This window comes from Saimiri boliviensis, chromosome 9 (assembly GCF_048565385.1).
Source record: "Saimiri boliviensis isolate mSaiBol1 chromosome 9, mSaiBol1.pri, whole genome shotgun sequence".
NCBI lineage: Eukaryota > Metazoa > Chordata > Mammalia > Primates > Cebidae > Saimiri > Saimiri boliviensis.
The window spans coordinates 72,245,521-72,271,767 of record NC_133457.1 but is presented as its reverse complement, the minus strand read 5'-3'; the positions used below and the strand labels follow the sequence as shown (position 1 = coordinate 72,271,767).

Below are 26,247 nucleotides of genomic sequence, written 5' to 3'. Positions count from 1 at the left end.
TCAGAAGTAGCCAGAGCATAAAAGTCAGATACCTACTGTGGATGGCACAATACTGGCTTCTAAGAGAGACTATGTGACATTACACAGCAGGGGGAATGCTCGTTCTCTGACCGCAGATTATTCTGGATTCTCCAGAGGAACCCAGGGTAATCACAAGGGTCCTTAGAAGTGAAAAGCAGAGGCAGAAGAGTCAGTGTTGCAGTGAGGTGATGTGAGGAGGCCTCGACCACCCGGGGCTGGCTTCTGGGATGGAAGGATGCCTCGAATCAAGGTCCCTGGAAAAGGCAAGGCAGGGAGCTCCCCTTGGGGCCTCCGGATGGCCCCACAGCCCTGCCAGCACCTCACTCCTGGCCCAAGGAGACTCTTCACTCTTCCAACCTCCAAAACCATAAGAGTGCACATCTGTGCCGTGTTAAGCCACCAAGTCCATGGAAACGCACACAAAGGAAGGGCAGTCAGATTGAAGGCTGACCATGCAGTGTCAGCAACCGAGTCCCAGACACAGAAAGAAGACATTTCAAGGGCCGATAGGCAACCCTCTAGATTTGTGTTCCTAGGAATACTGCCTTACAAAAATGAAGGAACATTTAAGACGTCTTTCAGATAAGCAAAAACAGGAAATTTACTCTAAATAGTTTCACTAATGGTTTTTTTTTTGTTTTTTTGTTTTTTTTTGATACTGGAGTGCAGTGGCACTATCTGGGCTCACTGCAACCTCCGCCTCCCAGGTTCAAGCAATTCTCCTGCCTCAGCCCCCCAAGTAACTCGGACTATAGGCACGTGTCACCATGCCTGCCGAATTTTTGTATTTTTTAAAATAGAGATGGGATTTCACCATTTTGGCCAGGCTGGTCTCCAACTCCTAAACGCAGGTGATCCGCCTGCCTCAGCCTCCCGAAGTACTGGGATTGCAGGCATAAGCCACCATACCTGGCCATAAAGGAACTTCCAAAGATCACTAAAGGTTAGAAGAAATCCCCTAGGGAAGGCAAGAGATCCAATAGGAAACACTGAGCCTCCAAAGAGAATGGGCTGAGAGGGAGGCAGCACCACAATGGCCCACCTGAGAAGCGTCACCTGGACCTCATCACGAGGAAAGGCAGGCACAGAGACTGTGGACCGTCTCCAAGATGGTCTTGATTTTTCAAAAATGTCAGTGTCCAAATTCTTACACGCAATCTTCCAAAACTGACTCAGTAGAATCAGAAGATCTAAACTGATCTGTCTCAGGAGACTGAATCAGGAATTTAAAAACCTCGTAACAGCCAAGCACGGTGGTTCACTCCTATAATCCCAGTACTCTGAGAGGCAGAGGCAGGCAAATCACATGAGGTCAGGAGTTTGAGACCAGCCTGGCCAACATGGCAAAACCCCATCTCTACAAAAAATACAAAAATCAGCCAGGTGTGGTGGTGCACGCCTGTAATCCAGCTACCTGGAAGCCTGAGGCAGAAGACTCGCTTGAAACTTGGAGGCAGAGGTTGCAGTGAGCTGAGATAGTACCACTGCACTCCAGCCTGGGCCAAAAGCAAGACTCCGACTGAAGAAAAAAAACCCCAAAACCCAAAAACCTCATAGCAAAGCCCAGGAGCTGATGGCTTCACAGGTGAATTCTACCAAACACTTAAATAAAAACCTCCACCACCTCTTCTCAAACTCTTCCCCAAGAATTGAAGAGGAGGGAACACTTCCAAACTCATTCTAGGAAGTCAGCATTACTTGATACCAAAGCCAAACAAGGATACTACAGATCAACAAAGGAAACTGCAGACAGTCCCTCTTGATGCAAAAGCTGATGCTAAAATCCTCAACAAAATACTAGCAAGTTACCGTTTAATGGGTATACAGATTCTGCTGGGAACAGTGGCTCACACCTGTAATCCCAGCACTTTGGGAGGTGAGGCAGGCAGACCATGAGGTAAGGAGATCAAGACCAGCCTGGCTAACATGGTGAAACCTCATCTCTACTAAAAATACAAAAGTTAGCCAGCCATGGTGACAGGCGCCTGCAATCCCAGCTACTTGAGAGGCTGAGGTACAAGAATCTCTTGAATGGGGAAGTCAGAGGTTGCAGTGAGCCGAGACTGCACCACTGTACTCCAGCAGGGGCAACAGGGCAAGACTCTGTCTTTTTTTTTAAAAAAAAAAAAAGAAAGAAAAAAAAAAAAAGAAAGAAAAAAAAAAAAAGAAGCAAGAACTTCCTAAGACCAAAAGGTGGGGGGACACAGGGCCGGCTGGGCTGCCGAAAGGCCAAGGTCATCCTACCCTCCTCTGCCCACTCACAGAGCACCTGGTGACCCTGGGATTCTGGGATACGGCTGGGCTAACGACCTCTACCCAGGCTGGAGGGCTACACAGCCACCCCTGTCAGGGGTGAGAGCTTGTTGGCAGGAAGGGCCAGGCAGCACCATTAACAACAGTCGTCAGTGGGTTAATTCTGCGTTTTAAGAATGAGTAGAAACCAGACCTATCGTTCTCCCTCAAATCTACGTGTTTCTCCAGAGCCCGGACGACGTCCTCCACATGTAGAAATTTGGTTTCCATGTCATCCTTCTCTCTCTCCAGCGCTATTTCGGCCTCCTTCTCTCCTGGGACAGCAAGGTGTTCCTGTCCGGCGCCCCGCGGGTCCGTGAGCTGGAAGGGGGACGGCGAAGACCTCCTGGTGACCTCCATGCTGTGCTGGTAGCACCCTGGCTCCAGGGCGCCCTCGGCCCTGGCCTGCCCCTGGCTCCCCACTGGGCATACCCTGCTCCAGCTCCGCGCAGGCTCTTCCTGAACGGCATGTGGGCTCTCAGCTTGTCCTCTGCGTAAGGTATCCAAGCTCAGGGGTGGCTCCCACATCCCTGGCTGGGAAGGCAAAGCGTTTCCCTCTGTTCCCAGCAGAGGCAGCTCCTGGGCTCCAGGCTGCTCCAGGCCCGCTGTGCCGGTGTAGAAAGAGTCTGGCTCCTCTGGGACATTCCCCCCATCCACTCCACGGGGCCGCACACGAGACTTCTCTGAGGGCCTGTAGGATGCCGGAGCGGGGACGGGGGTGGGACTCTGCACAGCGTCTTTGTCCTGGGCTTGCCCGCGGCCAGGCCCGGCTCCTGCCGCCTCCCCAGACTCTCTGCCATTGCCTGCGGCCGGCCAGGCCAGTAGCCGCTCCCCGCAGCCTGGACACAATGGCGGAGGGCCATGTGCGCCCTCCCGGCCACTTCCTGCCACCAGCCCATCTTTTGGCAGGGCCAGCAGCATCTCTGCTTCTCGGGGGAGCCTGTCCACTCGCTTCACGCGGGCGAGCTCCCACCCGTCCTCCTCGAGGGCCAACGATGCGCACATCTGGGCGTGATCTCTGCTCGCACGAGACTGCGGTTTTGGTGGTCCCCGCTCCGCCCACTGTGGCCTCTCCAGCTCCAGCTGCTCCGGCCTCCGGCTCCCGAGCGGCAGGAATCCCTGCGGTGGCTCCTCCAGCGCCAGGGTCAGGTACTCGCAGGCAGGCAGGGCTCCCAGCCGTGACGGCTCTCCACTCATCTCCACCTCGACCTTTCTCCTGCGGAAATGGAACTGTCACACACTACATAGCCCTGCCACCCCCAGCCCCTCTCGGGTTATAAAAGTCTGCCTAGCTGCTGCAATAGCCATAACCTCCTTTCTTGGCTGGCTTTCTTTATCCCTCCTCTCCTCCCTTAGCCCCAGCTTCATTCCATACCCGGGGCCCTCTTTGGAGTCCAGAGAGGATCCGCACCACAGGGCGAGGTTCTGCACAAGGAAGTCCACGTGCCGAGCCCTTTCCCTGTGGACTGTTCATATGGAAGATGACTGCCACCGAGGAGGACCTAGGAGCAGCCCCTTGGCAGTACAGGCTGCGTTCCAAGTCCTTGGCAGGCACCCAACTACACAGGGCAGACACAGGATGTGGCCCACACTGCAGTGGGTGCTGCTGGATCACGCTGGACACCCAGAGCCAAAACTGCCCCCTAAATCCCTGAAGCTGTGGGCCTTGGGACCTCTGGCCGTCCACAGGAAGAGTCCTGCGGAAGTGAGGTGAGGGCGGGAAACAGCACAACCCCAAAGGGGCATATGGTCCATGCCTGGCCAGGACAGGGGGAGCAAGGAAGTGGTCAGAGGGGGCTCCACCTCCACAAGTTGGCAGATCAGGAGCTGGGCAGAGCAAGGACAGCAGCTCCCCAGAAGCAAGCTGCCAGAGACCTCCCAGCCGACAGCTCTGGGTGGGAACCAGGTGCACAATGGCCTGGATGCTAAGAGGAGGGGGGCTGCCTGTGCCTGCCCCTCTGTCCCCAGTGGGGTCTGCAGGGACTCTGAGTACCTTACCTACATGCTCTTGGTTTAAAGAGGAAACAGCTGAAAGCCCCGGGAGGCACAAGAAGGAAAGATGACGTGTTTTATTTATTTACTTTTTTTTGAGACAGAGTCTCACTCCGTCACCGGGCGCCACAGTGGAGTGCAGTGGCACAACCTCGGCTCACTGCAGCCTCTGCCTCCAAGGTTCAAGCAATTCTCCTGTCTCAGCCTCCTGAGTAGCTGGGACTATAGGCGCGCGTCACCACACCCAGCTAATTTTTTTGTATTTTCAGTAGAGATGGGGTTTCACCATGTTGGCCAGGATGGTCTCAATCTCTTGACCTCATGATCCGCCCGCCTCAGCCTCCCAAAGTGCTGGGATTACAGGCGTGAGCCACCGCACCTGGACAGATGATGTATTTTTTTTGAGACAGAGTCTCACTTTGTGACCCAGGCTGGAGTGCAATGGCGTAATCTTGGCTCACTGTAACCTCCACCTCTAGGATTCAAGCAATTCTCCTGCCTCAGCCTCCCAAGTAGCTGGGATTACAGGCACCCACTACCACGCCCAGCTAATTTTTTGTATTTTTAGTAGAGACAGGGTTTTGCCATGTTGGCCAGGCTGGTCTTGAATTTCTGAGCTTAAGCAGTCCACCCACCTGGGCCTCCCAGAGTGCTAGGATTACATGCATGAGCCACTGCGCCTGGCCAGAAAGGCAGGAGGGCCCATCCTCTTCTAGTTGGGGCCAATGCTCTCCACAGGACAGTGGGTGCCGGCTGAGCAGCAGCCTGTCCGTAATGACCAGGCACTTCCTCTCCCACCTCAGATGCACCCAGCAAGAACATACAAGGTCACTTTGCATGTAGCTCACACCAGAACACACGAAACACCAGCGTGGGCTTTCTGTAAGCCTTATATAACTCTTGCTTGTACACTAGAACCTTTTTGGAAATCTCACTAATGCCCCTGGTAATCTTTCCCATTGTTCAGGGTTTCCGGCCTTTCCCTGTCTCCCCGCATGCTACCCTGCCTGGCCCTGGAGAAGGGGGCAGTTCTGAGTGAGGGAGGCGATGCTGTTGCCAGGCACAGCTGAGGCAGAGTGTACAGAGCACTAGGCTGTTTCTACACAGACAGCAGCTTCACCGACCATGCTCCAATGCGTACTTTAGAGCTGGAATCCTCATGCCAGGACCTATTCTTTTGGGACTTGCCCATCTGCCCAGAGGAAAATCACCCAGTCAGGAGGCATGGCAATTCTGAGTTGTTTCCTAAGTCTAATTTCAAATTTTGGTTCTTGGCAAGAAACCCCAGACTTAAAATCCCGAAAGAAGCCGGCCACACCTGATCTGACGCAGGTGGCTCTGATGCCGCAGGGCCAGGTCACACAGTGCCTGTGTGCAGCAGGGTGCCAGCCCCATCCACTCAAGCTTGGGGCTACGGGCTGCGTCCTGCAGCTGCTCCCGCAGGCCCTGGATGACCTCCTGAGACTTCTCGTTGAGCTCCTCCAGGTCGGCCTTCTGACCCTCCAGCACGCTGACCTCGCGCCTGCAAGCCTGCTCCATGTCCTTCCTCTCCTTCTCAAAGTTCCTTTTCAGTGCTGCAATTTCCCTTTCATAGTAATTTACCTAAAATGAGAAAAATAAGCAGCATGGACCAGGAGGCTGTGAAGAATGACCTAGCTGCTGACACAACACAGAAACAAAAGCTTTGCACAACGTGCAAAAACTGGAGTCCTGGCCCACCAAGGTGCCAGGGTGTGTGGAATGGGACAGTGATATGAATGCCGCTGGTGCTCCCCAGGGCCCAGTGTGGCGCGAGTCACCTAAACCCCCCGAGGCAGGGTCGCAGGTGGGGACAGGAAGCTCAGGGCTCACTGGGGCATCTGGCCAAGCACTGAAGGGATGCAGAGGATAGAATCTTTACAGGACCTCGGGGTGGCCCTGAATGGCCTGGGGACCCTCGGTGTAAGGAATACCATCCAACCATGGGTGGGCAGGGCTTAATACAGCTTCTGGTTAATTCTTCGGGGACCCCCCCCAGGGCATAGCCACAGGACAGAGGCAGCTCCATCTAGCCACTACTCAGACGGAGGAGTAGAATGGACGCTGTTCCTCAAAGGCCACCACAGTCTAAGAACAGAACAGGGCTAAGTTCATCCTGACAGCTTTATCCAGAGTGATCCTGGCCACAAAGCCACTGAGCTAACCAGAGGGCAAATGCCAGGTAGCTCAGTCTTGGAGCACAGCCGGTAACTGATTCCCACCTGCAGACTGGCAAGGAAGGGTGGCCATGGCACTGCCTCAGGTGTCCCCTTGTGACACCCCAAATCATCACACCATTCCCTCCCCGTCAGTCAGCCTATGTCCTATGTCCTTCCAGAGAGGGTTTGGGCAGCATTGTCAGTTTTATTTGCATTTCCCTACAAACTTTCCTCACCAAAAGGGCTCACAATGAGACAGAGGATTCCAGGGCAGACACCTGTGGAAATGTCAGTGTGGTTGAGTAAAGCTGCCTGACCCGGGGCAGCTGCTCCCCCAGGGCCCCACAGCCCCACACTCCCCTCACCTTGGTTTCCAGCTGGGTCCTGAGGTCTTGGTAATGCTCTTTCACTTGCTCCACCATCAGCTCTGTTTCTATACTCACTGGAGCAGAACTACCTAGGAACGAAATGCATGCAAATAAGAGGACACTTCCTTTGTCGCACTGAGGATGCCACGGGGGCCCCTTCCAAACACCCCAATCTGATATCTGGGTGGCATCTGTGAGGGGCAGGCGGTACTGACTGTGAGGATGCTGCTGCATTCTGAAAGTCAGCACTCCTCAGTACACAGCGTTCCATTATTTACCGGAACATTCAGAGACGAGACAAGGTGGCTCCCCACAAGCTTCCCAGGGGCCCCTTTATTCCCTAAAAGTTTTGTGCCATAGTACATTTACCGTACCCTAAATCCTGTTCCCTGAAGATGCCAGGGACACAGAGGAAATGGGAGGACAGGGTGGCCTGTGGCACAGCAGATTCCCAGCAGTGAAGAGCTTTAGATGATGTGCAGATGACCACAGCTATGTGCACGAAGGTGATCTAGCCATTCTATGCATTGCAGCTTCCGCCTTTTCTTGGTGGCCCTACGTTATTCACTGCTGCATTACACAAACAATGTTGGATTCCGAGGCAAGTCTGGCACGCGAACCCTTGCTGGAATTAGGGCTTTGAGGCTGACAGGCAGGGAGGTGTGATGGCTAGAGAATGTCCAGGTGGGACATCAATGGGGCTACAGACCCACAGGCACCACCCTGGGTGCAGGGACTTGTGTTTCCCGGATATGTGGCCAACAGGGTCTTGTTGCTCCCTGCAGCTTCCCAAGAGCCTATGAGTCGTCGGGGCTGTGCCTTGGGGCTCCCAGGAGGTTGGCCCCACATGCACAAGAGCCCCACTAGGCTCCCCTAGAAGGTTATCATATTGGTTCTTTTGGGTACACATTTTTTTTCTGTTCTATTGTGTAAACAGTTTCAGGGCAACAGGAGGACTCTGAGCTTCTCCCAGGGTTACAGATGGCAGCAAAATCTCTGAGGGGCTGAGGCTGGCATGAAAGGGGAGTGAGGGGAGACAGTGGGGCTGCTGAGTCCCCATGGGCCCCTGTCACAGCAATGACACAGAGCCATGTGCATCATATGCTGCTGTTGGGCGGTCAGAGGCCACCCCATCCTCCAAAAGGAGCACTGCAGGCCTCAAGGGTGGCTGCAGCACCTGGATCCCCATTCTCTCTCCAGAGGAGCCAGGGACACTTCAATGTGGGTTCTGGAGCCTCTGGGTGCTTGGAGCTTGTCCCAACCCCATCAGCTGGGAGCACAGGGTAACTTGGCCAGGCAGGACCCCTCCCTGGGTGCCTGGTGCCTCCCTGCCTCATTCAGACGTGTGGGTTGCCAGCTACCACATCACCCCAGAAGCAGCAAGGGCAAGCTCACCAGCTTCTGTCCGAACAGGCCTGAGTACTGGGAGGCCCCAGCGCATTCGCCAGGACTTGTTTCTTCTGAGTCTCAGCAAGTACTGTGCCACTGAGACCAGCTCTCAGATGTGGGAACAGCCTGGGCCAGACCTGGGGCTGCCCACCCTCAGCCTCCCTTACTCCTCCCTCTTCAGGTGACCTTCCATATTGCAGGGTTGCCCTATGGCCTCACTGGATCCTTCCTCTGCAGAGCAGACCACCTCTCTTCAGGTCACAGCACCATCACCATCTTCATCATCTCCACCCTCCTCTCCTGGCCCTGGGCCTTGGTGTCAATAGCAGGCCTTGGGTCAGCTCCCTCCCAGCGACAGGCTCCTACCTGCTGGGCTGAGTCCAGAGAGCTGCCGTCCACGCCCACCTGGGCCCCATGAGGGGCTGTGCCGGCTCTCAGGCAGCCGTGTCCGCAGGCCTTCCAGCTCAGCTTGCAGTTCATCGTTGCAGTCCTGCAGGTCCTGTGGAGAAAGAGTCAGACACCTCCTCTAGCAGCTGCAGCCATTCAGCCAAGTGAGACAGTTGAGCTGGCCTCCAGGAGGGTCCCCTGCAGGTGAGGTGCACTGTGAGGTGGGAGCCCGTTGCTTCCCAGCTCCCAGCAGGAAACCATTTGGATTTAAAGTCCCTAACTACATTATGGGCTAAGCAAACACAAGTGTCCTTTCTTGACTTTCTCATGCCCTACATCACCTTAAAATTTTATTATTTTTACTTTGTTTATTTATTTAGAGACAGTCTTGCTTTGTTGCTCAGGGTGGAGTGCAGTGGTGCAATCTCAGCTCACTGCAACCTCCTCCTCCCAAGTTCAAGTGATTCTCTTGCCTCAGCCTTCCACGTAGCTGGGGTTACAGGTGTGCATCACTACACCTAGCTAATTTATTTATTTACTTTTCATAGAAATGAGGTTTTACCATGTTGGCCAAGCTGGTCTCAAACTCCTGGCCTCAAGTGATCTGCCTGCCTCAGTCTCCCAAAGTGCTGGGATTACAGGCGTGAGCCACCATGCCTAGCCCCTCGTCACTTTCTATCACTGGATATATGGGAAGTGCTCAAAGAAAAAAGTGGGGCGGCTACTAAGGAGAAATGTAGCAAATGCAGAGTACAGCTGGGCACGGTGGTTCATGCCTGTAATCACATAATCCTAGCACTCTGAGGCTGAGATGGGTGGATCACCTGAGGTCAGGAGTTTGAGGCCAGCCTAGCCAACATGGTGAAACCTTGTCTCTACTAAAAATACAAGAATAAGCTGGGTGTGGTGGCATGCACCTGTAATCCCAGCTACTTGGGAGGCTGCGGCAGGAGAATCACTTGGACCCGGGAGGCAGAGATTGCAGTAAGCCAAAATCACACTATTGCACTCCAGCATGGGCAACAAGAGTGAAACTCCCATCTCAAGAAAAAAAAAAAAAAAAAAGAATGCAGAGTACTGTCACCATCAGAAGCTACAGGTCTTTGTTGGAACCTCAGTGGTGCTGTAGTGTGCGTGTCAGGCCTGAGTAAGGATTTCTTCCTCAGTTGCTGCTGAATTTGCAAAGGGTTCTGCAGCTTTAACTACCAAAGAAACCAAGTACTTCAGATCATATGCCGCAAGCAGAGAACATGTCAGAAAGAAACGATGATGATGGTAAGCAGATACTGGAGCAGGTAGAGGCCACGTGGCTGACAGGAAGGCCAGGACACCTGTAGTAGGATGGGGGTGGAAGCTTCAGAGGAGGCATCCGCATTTGTGGCCAACTGAATTCTGTTCCCACTTTAATGAACTACGTCCTAACCAGTATGCTCAGTCACTTGCTCTTTAAAGGGATAGGAAAGGCAGAGTTTCTAGCCCACTTTCTTAGACACCTCCCAGGGTCCTGTGGACCTTCAGGAAGTAGACACGAACCAGGCTGTGCATGCTGCCCCATTCACATGTGGCTGGGGCCTGGGCACCCAGCCCTGCAACTTGAGTGGGACTTGTGACTGATCTGACCTGGGGGCAGCAGAAGTGACGCCATGGGACCTTCAGGAACATGACATCCACCCACTTCTGCTGGAACATTTGCTCTGGAGCAGCTGCCACCAGCATGCTGTGAGGAAGCCCAAAATAGCCCTGCAGAGGCCACCCAGAGAGGCCCAGATGGAGGGAGGCACCAGCCCACACGGCACATCATGCAACATACCCAGGTAACAATCGTGCACATGTATCCCCAAATCTAAAATAAAAGTTGAAAGGAAAAAATGTCTTAAAACACACCAATATCCTTGTTACAAAATACAAAGAAACCCCAGTAGTGAGTTTGCAGAGATGAGGTGACACACAGTGGGCAGGGGCTCAGGGTTATCCTTCTGGAATCCAGACTGGCCAGAAAGATGCCCTCAACCAAGACACAGGAGCAAGGAGCATGCCAGGCACCCAGATCCTGTCTCTAAAACCATTCCCTCAGGAAAGGAACCAGGACTCCTTGAATAAACAGCAGATTCCTGGGCAGGTGCAGGCAAAGTGCAAGATGAGCCTGGGGCATCTCATTATGCCAGCAAGTGTGGAAACATTCAACAAAGCAAGGCAGAAGCCAACACTGCAGGGCATGCCACAGCACAGCAGGCAGCCGAGGACTCTCACTTGCTAAATCTTGCACAGTTTGGGCACCAAAATAATTAAAAACCATTGGGGATGGAAATGGGAATTCATGAGTCCATATCAGTGATAGGTACATGTATGACTAGATCTGAACAAATAGGACTTCTCCAGCTTGAATAGAATGCCAACAGCATGGACAGGTGTGGAGGGGCTGCTAAGCACGAAAATCATTTTCCAACCATCATAATAAAGACTGAATTGGGCAAGAATCACCAAAGATGCTAAATCCAGGGAAAATTCTGATGAAGGCAGGATATTTGCATGGTCTCAAAGTGTTTCTCCACTGACTGTGTAGTATTAACAGTTGCAAGGGAGAAAAAATGGTGATTACAGAGCAGTGAAACCAGTGACACCTTGGCCAGGAGATCAGAAGCAACATTAGTGAGCCAGATATATCACCCACATGCTGTACCAGCTGAGGACACTCAGTGCTGTGGACAGAAAACATCAGAAACACACAAAACGAGAATGTTGCTATGAAAAGGCGAGGACAGCATTCCTCAAAAAGACCAATGTCATAAAGACAAAGAAAGGAAATGAGTTAGAGTAAAGGACATTAAAGAAACAACCTGGTCCTGGGTGGATGCCAGGTTGAGGAAAGCAACTCAGCCAGCAGGTAATGTGTTGCTTCGATGGCAGTTCATGAAGCTAACAAGCCTGCCTCAGTCACGGAGAAAATATTCTTACTCAGTCGGGTGTTGGGGAACTTACTCTCCAGGAAATAAAAGCTCTTGCTTGTGGCTTCTGCAGATTTCTGTGGTTTAAAGCCTGTGTCAATTTGAAGCCACTAAAGCCTTAATAAGCAACCTACAAAATCCTTGAACACCGCATGATCACCTGCGGGAGCAGGAAGCTGCATAGCACTGCCAGCGGAACCGGAGGAAGCGTTTCTTAGGACGTGCACACAAACGCTGGGCCGTGAAGGGTCAGGATGTGCTTCGCTAACCCACATCTATCTAGACAGATGTGCTATCTAAAAATCATGATGTCTAGCAACTTTGTGGGTACTTACCCATCTTTTTCTTATTAGGTTATGTAATTGCATATTTGGAGAGTTTTTATATATTCTGGATCCAAGTCTTTTATCAGAGAAATACATAATTCACAAGCATTTACTCCCATTCGTGTCTTGATAAGTGGGTCTTAATTATTATTAAATCAAATGTTATTTTTGGAAAAACCTATTATGAACCAGGCTTAAGAAAGTATAGTAAATAAAACCTGGACTTCATGAAGATCACAGCGTTTTCTCCTTTTCTCAGTGGATTCTCCAGTATTCTGTGGGGAATCTCTGCCCTCTAGGGCAGGCTCAGGTCCAGGGCCAGGTGTTGCCTTGAGTTGTCCTGCTCCTTTCATGTCCCTGACTCTGAGACATTCCCACAGCCTTTCTTTGTCTTTTATGACATTGATAATTTTGAAGAACACTGTTCTTCCTGCCCATTTTTCATAGAAATGGTCTCATGTTGTGGTTTGCTGATGTTTCCTTTTGATTACTTGAAACTATGGTTCAGAAATAACAATGTCTACACATTCACATCTACATCAACACACACCAGTGAGGAAGTATGTGAAGACCGAGCCAATGGGGTGAAGTGTGAACAGGTGCACGTGGGTAAAGGGTACACAGACAGGTGTTCTGTGTACTACTTTTGTTTGTTAACTATGAAAGCTTGAAATTGTTTTCATATAAAAAGTTTCTTGGGCTGGGCGCGGTGGCTCAAGCCTGTAATCCCAGCACTTTGGGAGGCCGAGGCGGGTGGATCATGAGGTCAAGAGATCGAGACCATCCTGGTCAACATGGTGAAACCCCGTCTCTACTAAAAATACAAAAAATTAGCTGGGCATGGTGGTGCATGCCTGTAATCCCAGCTACTCCGGAGGCTGAGGCAGGAGAATTGCCTGAACCTAGGAGGCAGAGGTTGTGGTGAGCCGAGATCGCGCCATTACACTCCAGCCTGGGTAACAACAGTGAAACTCCGTCTCAAAAAAAAAAAAAAAAAAAAAAAGTTTCTTAAATGCTCTAGATGTTAGTTTGAAACAGACAACAAATATCCAAGAAAAGGAAAGGGGAAATAAAAAAATAGGCTAGGACTTAAACAAAAACTATCTCTGCTCTTTCAAAAAAATAAAATTGAAAGAACTCCAGATGAAAATCGCATGTGTCTTTCAGTAACAGAATCATGTTAAAGAAAGAAGGGATTTAAATTTGAAAAATCCAGGGCACTAGAGCAACCTATTAATGGAAGGTTGTCTCTAGGTTCTGAGTCTGCTCCAGCAGCTACCAGAAGAGGAATTCAGCAGTCCACATGCAGCTGCAGTCTCGGCAGTGCACTGTCTGGACCCCACCCGCACAGCAGGCCCCACCAACCCCACACACACCAGTCAAGTCAGAAGGAAGGCGACGCACCTCACCACACACAGGATTCGCAAAAGGAAAATGAGATGTGCAGGGAACGAAAGGAGGGCGCCCAGATGGAGGCAAACCATGACAGGAAGGGTTCAGAAGCACAGTCACTGAGAACGCAAGCTTGGGCTCACCTCAATCCTCTGGGATTGCAAAGCAATGTGCAGCAGGGACTAAGTCAATGTCACTTTACATGGGAGGGAAATCATTCAGAGTGAACTGAGAATAGATCCTTAAAATCGAACAATAATGCTTTATCTGGTTCTCTGGCTATAGGGAAGCACAAGAATTAATTACCAGCTTCATGGACAGCTATTCTCCCCGTAACACTTGCTCAACTTTCAAATCATGTGAAGTTACTTCGCATTGATTGGTCACTTAACAATGACCATCACAGTATCCCCAGAAACAACCATGGTTTTTCCACATGAGGTGATGTGGCCTAAGGCGACTCACACATGGAAAGAACGAGCTGTAACTAAAACCAGTTGTGTTGTGGCATCACCACCCGAGGTATCCAGCGGGTGAAATTAAGTCAGTTTCAGATCATCACACATTCATGCAGTTATAAACTATGGTTGCCCAACTTGAAAATTTTTATTAAAATTATTATCAAAGCTAACTTGCAGGAGAAATCAATAAGTGAACAGTAAGCAAACTCTACTGATACCTTTAGATTATTTTTCTCATTTTTGCTGGGTGGGAGGATTATACAGGGTCTTAAATGGCTGTTATTTGTGGATGCATGTGACTTATCTCTGTTCACCTGGCAATGCTGCCTGGAGAGAATTCCATGTCTAAAGTCATCCACTTCCATGTTGTTTTCAATGCTACACAAGGTTCTGTTAGAAAAACAGTCATAACATGCCCAACCATTCCCAATGCTGAGCGCTCGGCTGGGTCCAGTGTCTATTGTTATAACTTGTTTGGACCTAACCCTCTGTATGCCAGCAAGTAAGATGGGCAGGTGGGTCAAGGACTGGGGTTTTTGATAGTGGGAAAAAAAATGTTTCTATATAAGTTTTGCATAAATTAACTTTTGGTAAATTAAAACCTAACCAGGAGCTGCCTATGAAAGAACCACGTGGTGAATGACTTTATAGAGAAAATAACTTTTCTGTATTGTTAATAATCAATCAAATTCAACTCCAGTTTGTTTTTTTCTATGCAGAATTTTCTTCAAGAGGATTGATCCTGCGGGCCAGAGCAGGGTGTGGTGAGACCCATGGGGTGCTGGATGGGCCAGCAATTGGCTCATCTGCAAGGTGGCCTTCAAGGCGCTGGAACCGGCTTTCCTCGCAGACCACTCTTGCAGATCTAGGGAAACACCTGAGCTTTAAAACATTCCATGGTCTCTGTGTGCTCAGGTGAGCAGGGAGGGGAAGGAGAAGAAGCTTCAGAATACCCCAGAACCTAGCAGCTTGCATTTAAAATGTGTCATGGAGGGTGGTGGTCCAACTCCAGGCTGTGAACCTGAACAGCTGGTCATTCTGTGGCCTACAGAACCAGAAACACAGGCTGTGAAGGTGGGCATCCGGGCTTCCCGGCAGCCCACATGTGGCCCAGCGGGGCAGGGGGATGTGTGGCACACCAAGGTGTGAGGTGGCTTCCTTGCACTCATTCTCTTTTGGGACACGTGGCAGTTCAGATGCTCTGCATCATGTGATATCGTGAGGGACCGATGCAGCAGCAGATATGAATACCCCATCCTCTGTTGGGATGGCCAGTGAGGAGGCTGGTGAGAATGCAACACCACAGCACATGACTCGCTAGTTTTCTTTCCTCTGGAAAACAACTGTGTTCCCCCAAATAGGCTATTTATGTTAACCTGTTATTACAATATTATTATTATTTTTTTTGAGACAGAGTCCTGCTCTGTTCCCAGGCTGGAGTGCAGTGCCATGACCTTGGCTCACCACAACCTCCACCTCCTGGGTTCAAGCCATTGTCCTGTCTCAGCCTCCCGAGTAGCTGAGACTACAGGTACGTGCCACCATGCCTGGCTAATTTTTGTATTTTTAGTAGAGGCAGGGTTTCACTATGTGGACCTGGCTGGTCTCAAACTCCTGACCTCATGATCCACCCGCCTTGACCACCTGAAGTGCTGGGATTACAGGTGTGAGCCACCACGCCTGGCCTATTACAATATTTTTCTTAAATAAATTAATAAATTAAAAGGATTTCTACTTTAATTTTTACCATGGTAAATTTAAATTTAATCCACATAACCGACATCAACAAAAGCTCTTTGGGGTCCTTCAGAATGTTAAGGGTGTACAGGAGTCCTCTGGGGTTTAAGTTTCATTCACCACATCCACTGCACCCTGCACTCATGTGTCTCCAACTGACAGATGGACATACATTGCAGGCTTGGCCCAGGAAAGCTAAACATGACCCACCCCCTAATGGTACCTGGACACACAGGAGCGGCCTTCAGGACAGGTGGCAACAAGAGCCACCGAAGTCTAGGAACGTGGCAAGGCCATGGTCAAGCACAGCCGCAAGCAGAGCCTCTGACTGGAGCAGACGCTCCTTCGTGCCTGTGGACTACCTGGATATGGACTACAAGGATATAGACGCCGGACTACAAGGCAGAAGGAACAGGGTGCGTACCCGGCACTTGAGCTCGTATTCCTTCAGGACCGCTGTGAATCGCTCCTCCTGGGCCAGGAGCTCTGCACTCTGTGGCTCCAGCTGAAAGTCAGACATGCAGGAAGTCATGGGTGGGCCTCGGGCCAGGGGACCCACTCCTCCAGTCCCTGGGCTCTAAGAACCTGCCCAGCTTCCCCCTACACCAGGTGCTGCATTTCCAGGTACAGCTGCCATCCCTTCTCCCTACTCCCTGGTCTAGAAGGTCACAGGGCAGAAGGATTTTCCAGATTTATCTAAGGTGGTCGCACTCATCCATGGAGCCCAGACCCTGGCCCTGGGCAGCCCCTCTCTTCGTCCTCCTCCTGAGGTGACAGGCAGGGGCCTGCCCTCCCTTCATGCTCCCCACCACTGAGGCTGTCACTACTGACCATTGCCACTGGTACTATAGGGGCAGAAGGTGCCCGATACTGTCATGCAGAGGAAGCAGAAGGAAGGCCTTGTACTGACTTCCTCTTCATTCTAGATTTTAGGAGAATACCAAACTCTGTCCCCTGCCAGTCTCTTCCCTGTCACCCCCACTCTGTGCCCAGCAGGTACTCCCTCTGGAGGTGTGCTGTCAGCAAAGAGACTAGCCTTGTCCTTCAGGACAAACTCCAGGTCCTTCTGCAGCTTCAGGGATAGCCTCTCCGAATCTGAAAGCTTTTCCACCACTTCCACAATCTCCTTCTGCAGGCGACTGTTTTCCTAGGAGACACAGGCCAGTGGCTCATCAGGCTCCTGTGGGATGGAGGGGATGTGTGCAGGATGGAGGTGAGAGGCTTGCTCCCCATGGCACTGGGCATCAGGGAAGAAGCCCCCTCGAAGGCGAGGTGCATCTTCATGTCTCTTGTCCCCTCCTTTACCCTGTGCTCAGAAGGGCCACAAGTCACACAAGAAAGGGCAGGGAATACAAAAGCATTGCACCAGTATTACAAAAAGGGCATCCTTCCAGAGCCATTCCTCAACGAGGGATCTGACATTGCATCAGGACAGCTCAGACGGCTGCCAGGGGAGGAGGCAGCACCTGCAGATGGTGGGGACCATGGTGAGAAGGGTGGAGAGCAAGGCTGTTGGGGGGTCAGGGACTGCCCCGCCCCTCCTCCCGAGAGGTGGGACAGGTGTGGGGAGTTAGGAGAGGAGGATGAAGGTGGGAGCAGAGCAGGGACCAGCACAGCAAGGGCCAGCACCTCTGTCCCACTGCAATGCCTCACTGGAGCCAATGTAGGGGGACAGGTGTGAGACATTCACCAAAGCCCGACAAACCCTAACAAACCCCAAAAGCTCCGGGCCACAGACCCGGCCTTGGGCAGGCTGGGCTTTAGGTTCTGGTCTTTTTGCTGCCCCTTTGGGTGTTCCTGGTTTCTAGGGGTGCAGCAGTGCTGGCTGTGGGTGCTGGCCCTCCCTGATCTCAGGTCCACCTGGCCCAGAGCAGAGAGTGGAAGTGGGGGGAGGGAGGGGCACTGTCCTGCTCACAAGCCAGGACCCCTTCTGCTTTGCGGCCAGCAGGACACCTCCTCACTGTGGCAGGTGCTGCCTCGGCTCTTCCTGAAACATAAGCTTGAGGCCACCGGCAGGTGTGGATCTGGATCCTCAACAAGGAAGACGTGGGTATGGGAGATGCTCAGGCTCCCCCCAACTTCCTGGGTGCCCTGGGGACGCCCCTACCTTCAGGGCTAGGGTGAGCTTCTCACGGAGGCCAGCCTCCTCGGCCTGCAGGCGCCCCATGTCCCGCTCCAGCACAGCCCTCTGCTTGTGGGCCTGCTCCCAGAACAGCTCTTGCTCCGCCTCCACCTCAGACCGAAGGAGGCTCAGCCTTTCCCGGTACCCCTGCTCCAGGTGCCTGTAACATGTCACACATCACACATCAGACATGTCACATCCGGGCTGCCCAGGCCCACGCCTCCCACCTTCCCAGCCTGCTCCCTCTCAGAAACGCCCTGTCCTGAGCACATGCCAGGCCACCCTGTCTTGGCTGAGCTGCCCATGCTGGGAGGCAAACCTAAGGGTTGGTGCTCCTACCTCACAGGCTGGTAGAGGTAACCCCAGACAAGAGGATGTGGTGGGTCACATGAAAAATACCAGCAGCTGCACCTTCACAGCGAGGAAAACAGCTCCCTGCAGTGAGTCCCAAGGTGGCCCCTCCACCTGGTGTGCATGGCAGGCAGCAGCCGTTTAATGAATACTTTTAATACCAAACGCACACGGAAGTTGGCCCTCTCACCAGGAAGGAGGCAGCATGAAACTCATGGAAAGTGAATTCCCAAAGTATTCTAAGGAAGAGGTGGGAGGCATTTTTTTCTCAGATGCCACATTCATCTTTTGCAATAACCACTTCCATCAGCAGGAAAAAAGTGTTTCATCTCTGAAACAGCAGCTTCACAGGAATTCTCAAACCATGTCTACTCAGACTGAAGACCAGTGAGGCTCCGACTTCTGCAGAAGCCTGGTGACACCCATAACCAAGTCCAAGACAGCTGGGTCCCAGAGCCCAGGCTTTTAATCTTGGCTCAGAACTTTAACAAAACAACACTCGGCCAGACGTGATGCCTCCCACCCATAATCTCAGCACTTTGGGAGGCCGAGGTGGGTGGATCACCTGAGGTTGGGAGTTCGAGACCAACCTGACCAGCATGGAGAAACCCTGTCTCTACTAAAAATACAAAATTAGCCGGGCATGGTGGCAGGTGCCTGTAATCTCAACTACTCAGGAGGCTGAGGCAGGAGAATTGCTTGAACCAGGAGGCAGAGTTGAGATGAGCTGAGATCGCACCACTGCACTCCAGCCTAGGCAACCAGAGTGAAACTGTGTCTCAAAAAAAAAAAAAAAAGAAAGAAACATAGAGTCCCACCTACTCCGAAGGCTGCAGAGGGAGATCTCGAGTCCGGGAGCTTAGCCAAGAAGAATTCAAGACCAGCCTAGGCAACACAGGTGTTGCTGAAATTGTCAGACTCAAATTTGGATAACAGTAAGAATTTATTTGAGGGGGAAGTAGATGATGAGGAAAGTATGATTTTGACATTGGTGCCAGTTAAAGATGACCCAAATATGGAACAAATGGAACCAAGTGTTTTGACTTCTGATGTCAAACTGGAGAAGCCTAAGAAATACAATCAAGGTAATCTACTTTAAACGAATGAACAATTTACAGCTCCATGAAAAGCTAGATGCAAAATACCAGCCCCTCCCTTGCCGACCATTTTGCCTCCTATTAATAAGGTGTGTCGGGACACTTTGAGGAACTGGTGTCAAGAACTTGGTTTGAATACGAACAGCAAGAAAACAGAACTTTATCCGAGGCTCCATGGGCATGCTTACCCTGAACAACAGCAAGATATGCCTGAAATGTTACAAGAGACCATAGCACAGCCGTGTTCAAGGAAATGCAAGGCAGTGACCAAGACAGCAAGGCTTCAGAAAAGTTTTGAGAAGAATGAGAGAGCAGAAGAGACTAATACAGTTGAAGTGATAACTCCAACGCAGGAAGCCATGTTGGCATTGTGGGCAAGAATTGCTACAGGAGCTGTTCAGCCTAAAGCTGTGAATTTGGGTTCCATTCGTGTTTCTGTTGAGGCCTTTTTGATGCAAGCTTCTGGTGTCAGGTGGTGTGTGGTCCATGGCCAACTTCTCTCAGCAGACACAAAGGGTTGGGTATGCCTGCAGTTTCATGCAGGTCAGGCCTCGGTGTCTACCACTCGCAGAAGGATCTCTTCTTGTTACCTGCCTGCGTTTTCCCATCCCCAGCCATAGAAGATATTATGTTAGGCCCTGACTGTGCTAAGAGGAATAAGATGATGAAAAGATTAGTGACAATAGAGAAGTAGCAACGACCTGCTTGAATACAGTGTACTAGACAAGGTGGGATGTACTTTCAGACCATGTACCCTATTATGAAGGAATGGAAGAGGAGACAATTTGAATGAATCCTCCTGATCTACAAAACAGTCATAGTGACTAAAACTCCCCAGTGAAGATGGTTCACTAGTGACACAGCCTCATCTAAAGGGCCCCTTTCTGCACGCCTGAAAACCCATTAAAATAAAATCACTGCAATTGGCAAAAAAAAAGAGAAGATGAAGTAAGTACAGTAATCTGGCTAATTTAATACTCCACAAATCTTTTGGGGTTGTGTTAAAGCTACATATTTTCTATCAGCCTACTCTTTAAAAACTCTTGAAATATATAAAATAGGGAAATGGTTAAACAAATTACAGCAGATCCCCACAAAGAGCCAAGTAATGAGATGCTCTGTGGCCATCATAAAAGCATACACAACATGGTATCATTTCCTAAGAATTATGTGGATAGAAAAAAAGAGGTGTAATACATATAGAAAATGTAGAGTGATACCCCCGGCAAAGTGAGATTTGTTTTTATTTTTCCTTTAAAAGAAGGAAATTAAATAATAGCAATAGTAAAAACAAAACCTTATAATTTGTAGTTGCTATATAATAAATTTTGCTGTGTTGTGTGCTGTTTAACATAAAACTTAACCCCCAGCTCTGCTTAAAAGTAACTAACTCTCGCCAGGCGCGGTGGCTCAAGCCTGTAATCCCAGCACTTTGGGAGGCCGAGGCGGGTGGATCACGAGGTCAAGAGATCGAGACCATCTTGGTCAACATGGTGAAACCCCGTCTCTACTAAAAATACAAAAAATTAGCTGGGCATGGTGGCGCGTGCCTGTAATCCCAGCTACTCAGGAGGCTGAGGCAGGAGAATTGCCTGAACCCAGGAGGCGGAGGTTGCGGTGAGCCGAGATCGCGCCATTGCACTCCAGCCTGGGTAACAAGAGTGAAACTCCGTCTCAAAAAAAAAAAAAAAAGTTAACTAACTCTCTGTAAAACCTACCTTATTTATTCTCCCCACATTCTCAGCAAAGTTACCCAGCATCTCAAGACTCCTGCTTTTCTTGTGACCAGCTGCAAGGTCACAGGGCAAGATAACACCCGAAGAATGTACAATGCATTTCTCAAAGTGCTATTTTTCAAATGCAATGTACATCACCAGACATGTGACAGATTAATTAACTGCTCTTTGTTCTGGCTTCTGCAAATCTATTAGATGCTATGTCATCCTGGATATATAAAAAGTACCCCATTTTCTCTCTCTGGGGCTGACTTGGGATGCTAATCTGCTAAGCCAGTGGCCACGTTAATAAAATCCTCCTGTTTCATCCATTGGTCTCTCCGGTCTCCTGTATATTCTGTAACATTTTTAAATTGTATTTTCTAAAATGTGTATAATAAACACTGTCATTCATTATGTTTATAATAAGGAAAACCTAATACAATCATAGAAACTACTTAAAGAAACCTACTCGTAACTTCGATTGCTCATGGGACAAAACCCAAGCTCTCAGGGCCGCGTGGGTTGAGGCTGCAGCTCCGCACCTCTAATGCATCCATTTACTAGGTTCAAGGACAGAGGTGCTGCCTTAGAGTTTCTAATCCTCTAACCCTGGGAAAGGCAATTCACAAAAGTCCTTCCAGATGGCTGGGAGAGAATCAAACCCTACATGTGTAGATGGAAGCAAATCAGTTCTCCGTTACTCAAATTGAGCATGAAAGTCAACTTACTTCCAGCTTTGAACACAAGTGTCTCACAAGGAGTGCCCTTGTCTAGGAGCCCTGGAAACCCCCTGGTCCTGAGAGGCAGTGCCAAGATCCCAGTGGCACCAGCAGGGACAGGTGGATCCCAACACTCAGGATGAAAACGAGAGGCAGACGAACTGAGCTTATAACAGAGCCATCAGAAGGGAGAGGGTGTCCAGGAAGAGGAAATGAGTTCATGGAGCTCTTCATGGAGCTCCCCGAGGGTCTTCCTGACATAGTTTCAGCTCCTAAAAATTAGCAATCGTCTCCTCTGTGGAGACCCAAGCTGGCCTCATGTCACCCCCAAAGACAGTTAAGCTATGAGAACATGTTAGGCAACAAAGCCAAGGCCATCTCTCCTGGGAGCCAGGGGGCATCTCCTGCTCCCTCCTCTAGGAATTCCCCAGCCAGCTGGGAAGGATGATGCTCCAAGGGTGGCCCAGGATAGCTCAGCTGATAGAGACCACAGAGACCCTCCCTGCCCAAGAGAGCAGGGGCATGGCTTCCTAATAAAATGCCTTCTGCGCTCAGGGCAGGGGATTTGGGCCTCACGGCCTGGCCCAGCTCCCCCATGTAGAGGGCAAGGGCCCCAACCACTGCCTGCACCTGTCCCTACACCCGGCTTCTCACCTTGGCAGACACCTCATGTTTGGTAGAAGGAGACTTAACTTTTAGCTTTTCTGAAAATGACCACTGTCCTATAGGGGTGTCCCACCACCACAGCCACAGGAGCCAATGGCACCAAGAATGTACATTTCCCAGGACCACAGGCTAGATAGGCCCCGTGCACGCACACAGCACCCCCACTGCACTCCATGGGCCCCAGGCACACAGCACCCCCACTGTACCCCACAGGTACCATGCATGTACACAGCAGCCTCCACTGCACCTCTCTAACCCCAGCATACTCACAGCACCCCCACTGCACCCCACAGGCCCCAAGCACGTTCAAAGCATTCACATGGCACCACAAGGGCCCCACACACACTCATAGCACCCACATGACACCCCATGGGCCCCATGCACGCTCACAGCACCCCCACTGCACCCCAGGGGACCCATGCACACACACAGCACCCATCGTGTCCCATGCATGCTCACAGCACCTCCCTGAATCCCATGCACACACACTCAACAACCGCTGCACCCCACATACTACTCACATCACCCTCACTGCATCCCACATGACCTCGTACCCCCATAGGCCCCACGCATTCACACACATTCCCCACACCACACAGAGGTGCATGTGGATCTGGACCTGCTGTGACTGGCCATCCCTAGCCATCCCTGGAAGGAAAAGGGACTTGAGAGGTGCAGGCGGACAGAGGAAGGGGTGAGGTCCTGCCCTGTCCCAGTGCCCCCTATGGACTGAACCACGTGGAGGTGGCGGCTGCAGTGGGGATTCGCTTCTGCCCAGCACAGATCCGTGGAAACCCCAAGGACATGGATTATGGAGATGGGGGGGCCACTGGTCTTAGAGTGGACCCCGGACCATGCCTGGCTCTGGGAGGCCTGAAGGCCAGGCTCTGCCCTTGTGCTTCTCCCACCTGAGGCCCTTGCTCCCCAAAAAAGCTGGCCAGTGGCCTTCGGTTGTCTCAGAAACTGTGAAAGGCAGGAACAGGGAGGCCTGGGTGTCAGCTTCATACACCCAAGCTCACTGCCGCAGGACCGGTTACTGAGCTGCTCCAGGACTCAGTTTCTTTGGCTGAACAATGGGGATAAATGGCCTATTTGGTCCCAGTGGCTATTAAGTGAGGTGACCCCTGGTGCACAGAGGAGCTCCACACACCACAGCCATCTCCCCAGCCAAAATCGCTTCCCCAGAGGCCATGGACCCATCAGTAGCCTCTCAACCCCTGGCTCCCCAAGTGCACGACAAAGATGCCCAGGGCTTCTTTGGTGAAGGAGGATTGGCTTCAGGCTTCAGCCCACAGTGCAGCTGGCACAATGCCAACAGGCGATGTGGCCAAGGGCTGGGTTCCCATCTGTGGGCCCACCCTGGGGACCCTGCGGCACCCCAGGCAAACCGCCCACATCCCTGGAGGGTGCAGTCCACAGAGGAGACACACCACAAAACTCCACTGCGCAAAGCTCTTCTCTGTGAGCCACACTCAGCTGAGCCACCACCACCAGGGCCATGGCAGCCAGTGCTGTCTGTGTTGTGCACTATAGACGGTGCGCTGACCTGCAGATCAATAACCAAAGGCCATGGGGACCACAGGGCCAGGACTGCAGCCTCAGGCAGGCCTCCCAAGCCACCAGCAGACCCACTGACAAGGAAGAATGGCAGGGAGGCCAGCCATGTCTTGTTGCCCCTGCCTAAGAGCTGTGACCTGGAGCCAGCCTGTCCTGAGCGACCCCTGGAGGACCCCCCAGGCATGTGCAAGCTTCAGTTGGACAGTAGCTGAGCCCTGGCAGAGATGTGCCCCACAGTGAGATCGAGAAGTCCCTCTCCCTGCCGGAGGCTGGGATATCCTCTTGGGCGTGATTTCCTCAGACGTTCTGTTCATGAACCAGTGTGGTGGTTGTGTCCTTAAAAACAAATCAGAAATCTAAGGCCAGGTGCAGTGGATCACGCCTGTAATCCCAGCACTTTGGGAGGCCAAGGCAGGCGGATCACTTGGGGTCAGGAGTTCAAGACCAGCCTGGTCAACATGGTGACACTCTGTCTCTACTAAAAATACAAAAATTATCCGGGCATGGTGGATACCTATAATCCGGGCATGGTGGACGCCTATAATCCCAGCCACTCGGGAGGCTGAGGTGGGAGAATCACTTGAAACCGGGAGGTGAAGGTTACAGTTAGCCGAGATTGTACCACTGCATTACAGCCAGGGCTTCAGACTCCATCTCAAAAAACAAAAACAAGCCAGAAATCCTTTTCTCTGGTCTGTCTAGCCACTGTTCCATACAACTGTCTCCACACTGGGGTCACTACAGCCGTGATACCTGGGGTTGGGTTCCTTCTCTGGGCTCCTTCTACCTGCCAGGCCAAAAGGAAGCCATAGGCAGCCCTCGCAACACAGTCACCTGACTCCTGCATCACAGGCACACAGCTGGGGGCAGAAGGGCTTGGCCTGTGTGAGAAAGACCCCAGCGAAGCGAGGACAGGAGGCAGGGCCTCCTTGGCTGTTGGGCACCCAGCCAGGGGCAGGCACTGCACCAACCCCAGGAAGAGCAGGACTCCACTTTCTCAAGGTTGTGTCCCCTGGACTCCCCCTGGCTCAGGTGAAATAGTGGGGTCTCTACTCAGTCACACTCACAGCCCTGACCCCCTTGCAGTCCTGTGTCCACCACCTGCCCTCAAAGGGGCTGTGGAGGCCAGATAAGAATCCACTACCTGGGCCCCGAACTCACTTGATTTTCTTCTCCGTGAGCTGTTCCAGGGCGGAGTGGCAGTCATCCATCTCTTTCACAAACACCAGGTTCCTCTTCTCGGCCATCTCCAGGTCCTGCCTCACCTTGTCACGCTCCCTCACCAGCTGCTCCACCTGCCCCCTGTCACAGGAAGGAGACAGGGTCAAATGGGACCTGACCCACCATGCCAGGCAGCTCTGGACCCTGTATCTTCGTCAATGATAGAAACCAGCACACTAACTGTACAGTGGGCACTGCTCTACCAGCTGGCTCCTAAGGCAGTTTCTACAATTGCTATGCCCATTTTACAGATGTGTACACTGAAAGGGGCCACATGACTTGGCAAGGAAGGTTTCCTTCTTTTCTTTTTTTTTTTTTTTTTTTTTTTAAGACAGAGTTTCGCTCTTGTTACCCAGGCTGGAGTGCAATGGCGCGATCTCGGCTCACCGCAACCTCCACCTCCTGGGTTCAGGCAATTCTCCTGCCTCAGCCTCCTGAGTAGCTGGGATTACAGGCACGCGCCACCATGCCCAGCTAATGTTTTGTATTTTTAGTAGAGACGGGGTTTCACCATGTTGACCAGGATGGTCTCGATCTCTTGACCTCGTGATCCACCTGCCTCGGCCTCCCAAAGTGCTGGGATTACAGGCTTGAGCCACCGCGCCCGGCCTGGCAAGGAAGGTTTCTAACTCAGGATAACTGAGTCTGGTGCTCCACAGCATACCACATCCCTTAAGCAGCCCCAGGGTGTGTAGGAGTTAGTCTGTGAGCCGTCTCATCAACAGCTGGGTTTGGATCACAAGTACCTAATCCAGTAACCAGCAGGTGGCAGGCAGGAGGCCGGTCAGCCAAACCAAACAGACCCGATTAAAGGGAATGTGTTCTCTACTCAACGTCACGGGGCACTTTGTGACATTTGAAAAACTCCCCTTCTTCCTCCTGCCGACAGCCCAGCCTGGGAGACCCCTGGCGCTGGAGGCAGCTGCAGGGCCCCACCTGGTGCTGGCAAGTACCTGCACCAGCAGGATGAGAGGGGGCTCAGGTCAGTCGCTTAGAAACCTTGGTAAAGAGGGCTCAGCAGGGGCCCCCGACATATAGAACCCAAGCACCTCACCAAGGGGGAGGAAAGTCAGTGAGCCTTAAATTGTGTGGATGCAGACACCCCAGGTCCTCAGGCCCCACCCAGTCCAGACACACAGATGAGTGGCCGCCACTTGCCTGGTCCATGGTCTGGCTCGGCTCTCTTCTTGTCCCTCTGTGAGCACGGGACCAGAGAGCACGGGACAGGCAGTATGCAGAGCCCTGCCCTAGGACTGGCTATGTGGCATGGACAAGGGCTGACTGGTATCCTGTGTGTCTCGGACCGCCC

The 26,247-nt window shown here is 51.7% G+C and overlaps 1 protein-coding gene and 1 pseudogene across 5 annotated transcripts in view; one reads left to right on the top strand and one right to left on the bottom strand.

The window, feature by feature from the left end:
* NINL (ninein like) overlaps window positions 1–26,247 on the bottom strand; it is a 177,398-nt gene that overhangs the window by 21,742 nt on the left and 129,409 nt on the right. For 3 of the 5 annotated variants that reach the window (XM_039479599.2, XM_074406142.1, XM_074406144.1), the window contains 8 exons: window positions 24,879–25,019; window positions 17,595–17,769; window positions 16,524–16,634; window positions 15,912–15,992; window positions 8,606–8,738; window positions 6,848–6,939; window positions 5,624–5,907; window positions 2,468–3,529 (listed from right to left, as the gene is read on the bottom strand). In XM_039479599.2, the coding sequence (XP_039335533.2) occupies window positions 2,468–3,529; window positions 5,624–5,907; window positions 6,848–6,939; window positions 8,606–8,738; window positions 15,912–15,992; window positions 16,524–16,634; window positions 17,595–17,769; window positions 24,879–25,019 (2,079 nt within the window). The remainder of the gene's footprint in view (window positions 1–2,467; window positions 3,530–5,623; window positions 5,908–6,847; window positions 6,940–8,605; window positions 8,739–15,911; window positions 15,993–16,523; window positions 16,635–17,594; window positions 17,770–24,878; window positions 25,020–26,247) is intronic. The other 2 variants (XM_074406143.1, XM_074406145.1) reach the window with 2 other exon arrangements.
* Window positions 18,166–19,751, top strand: LOC104650065 (developmental pluripotency-associated protein 2 pseudogene; annotated as a pseudogene).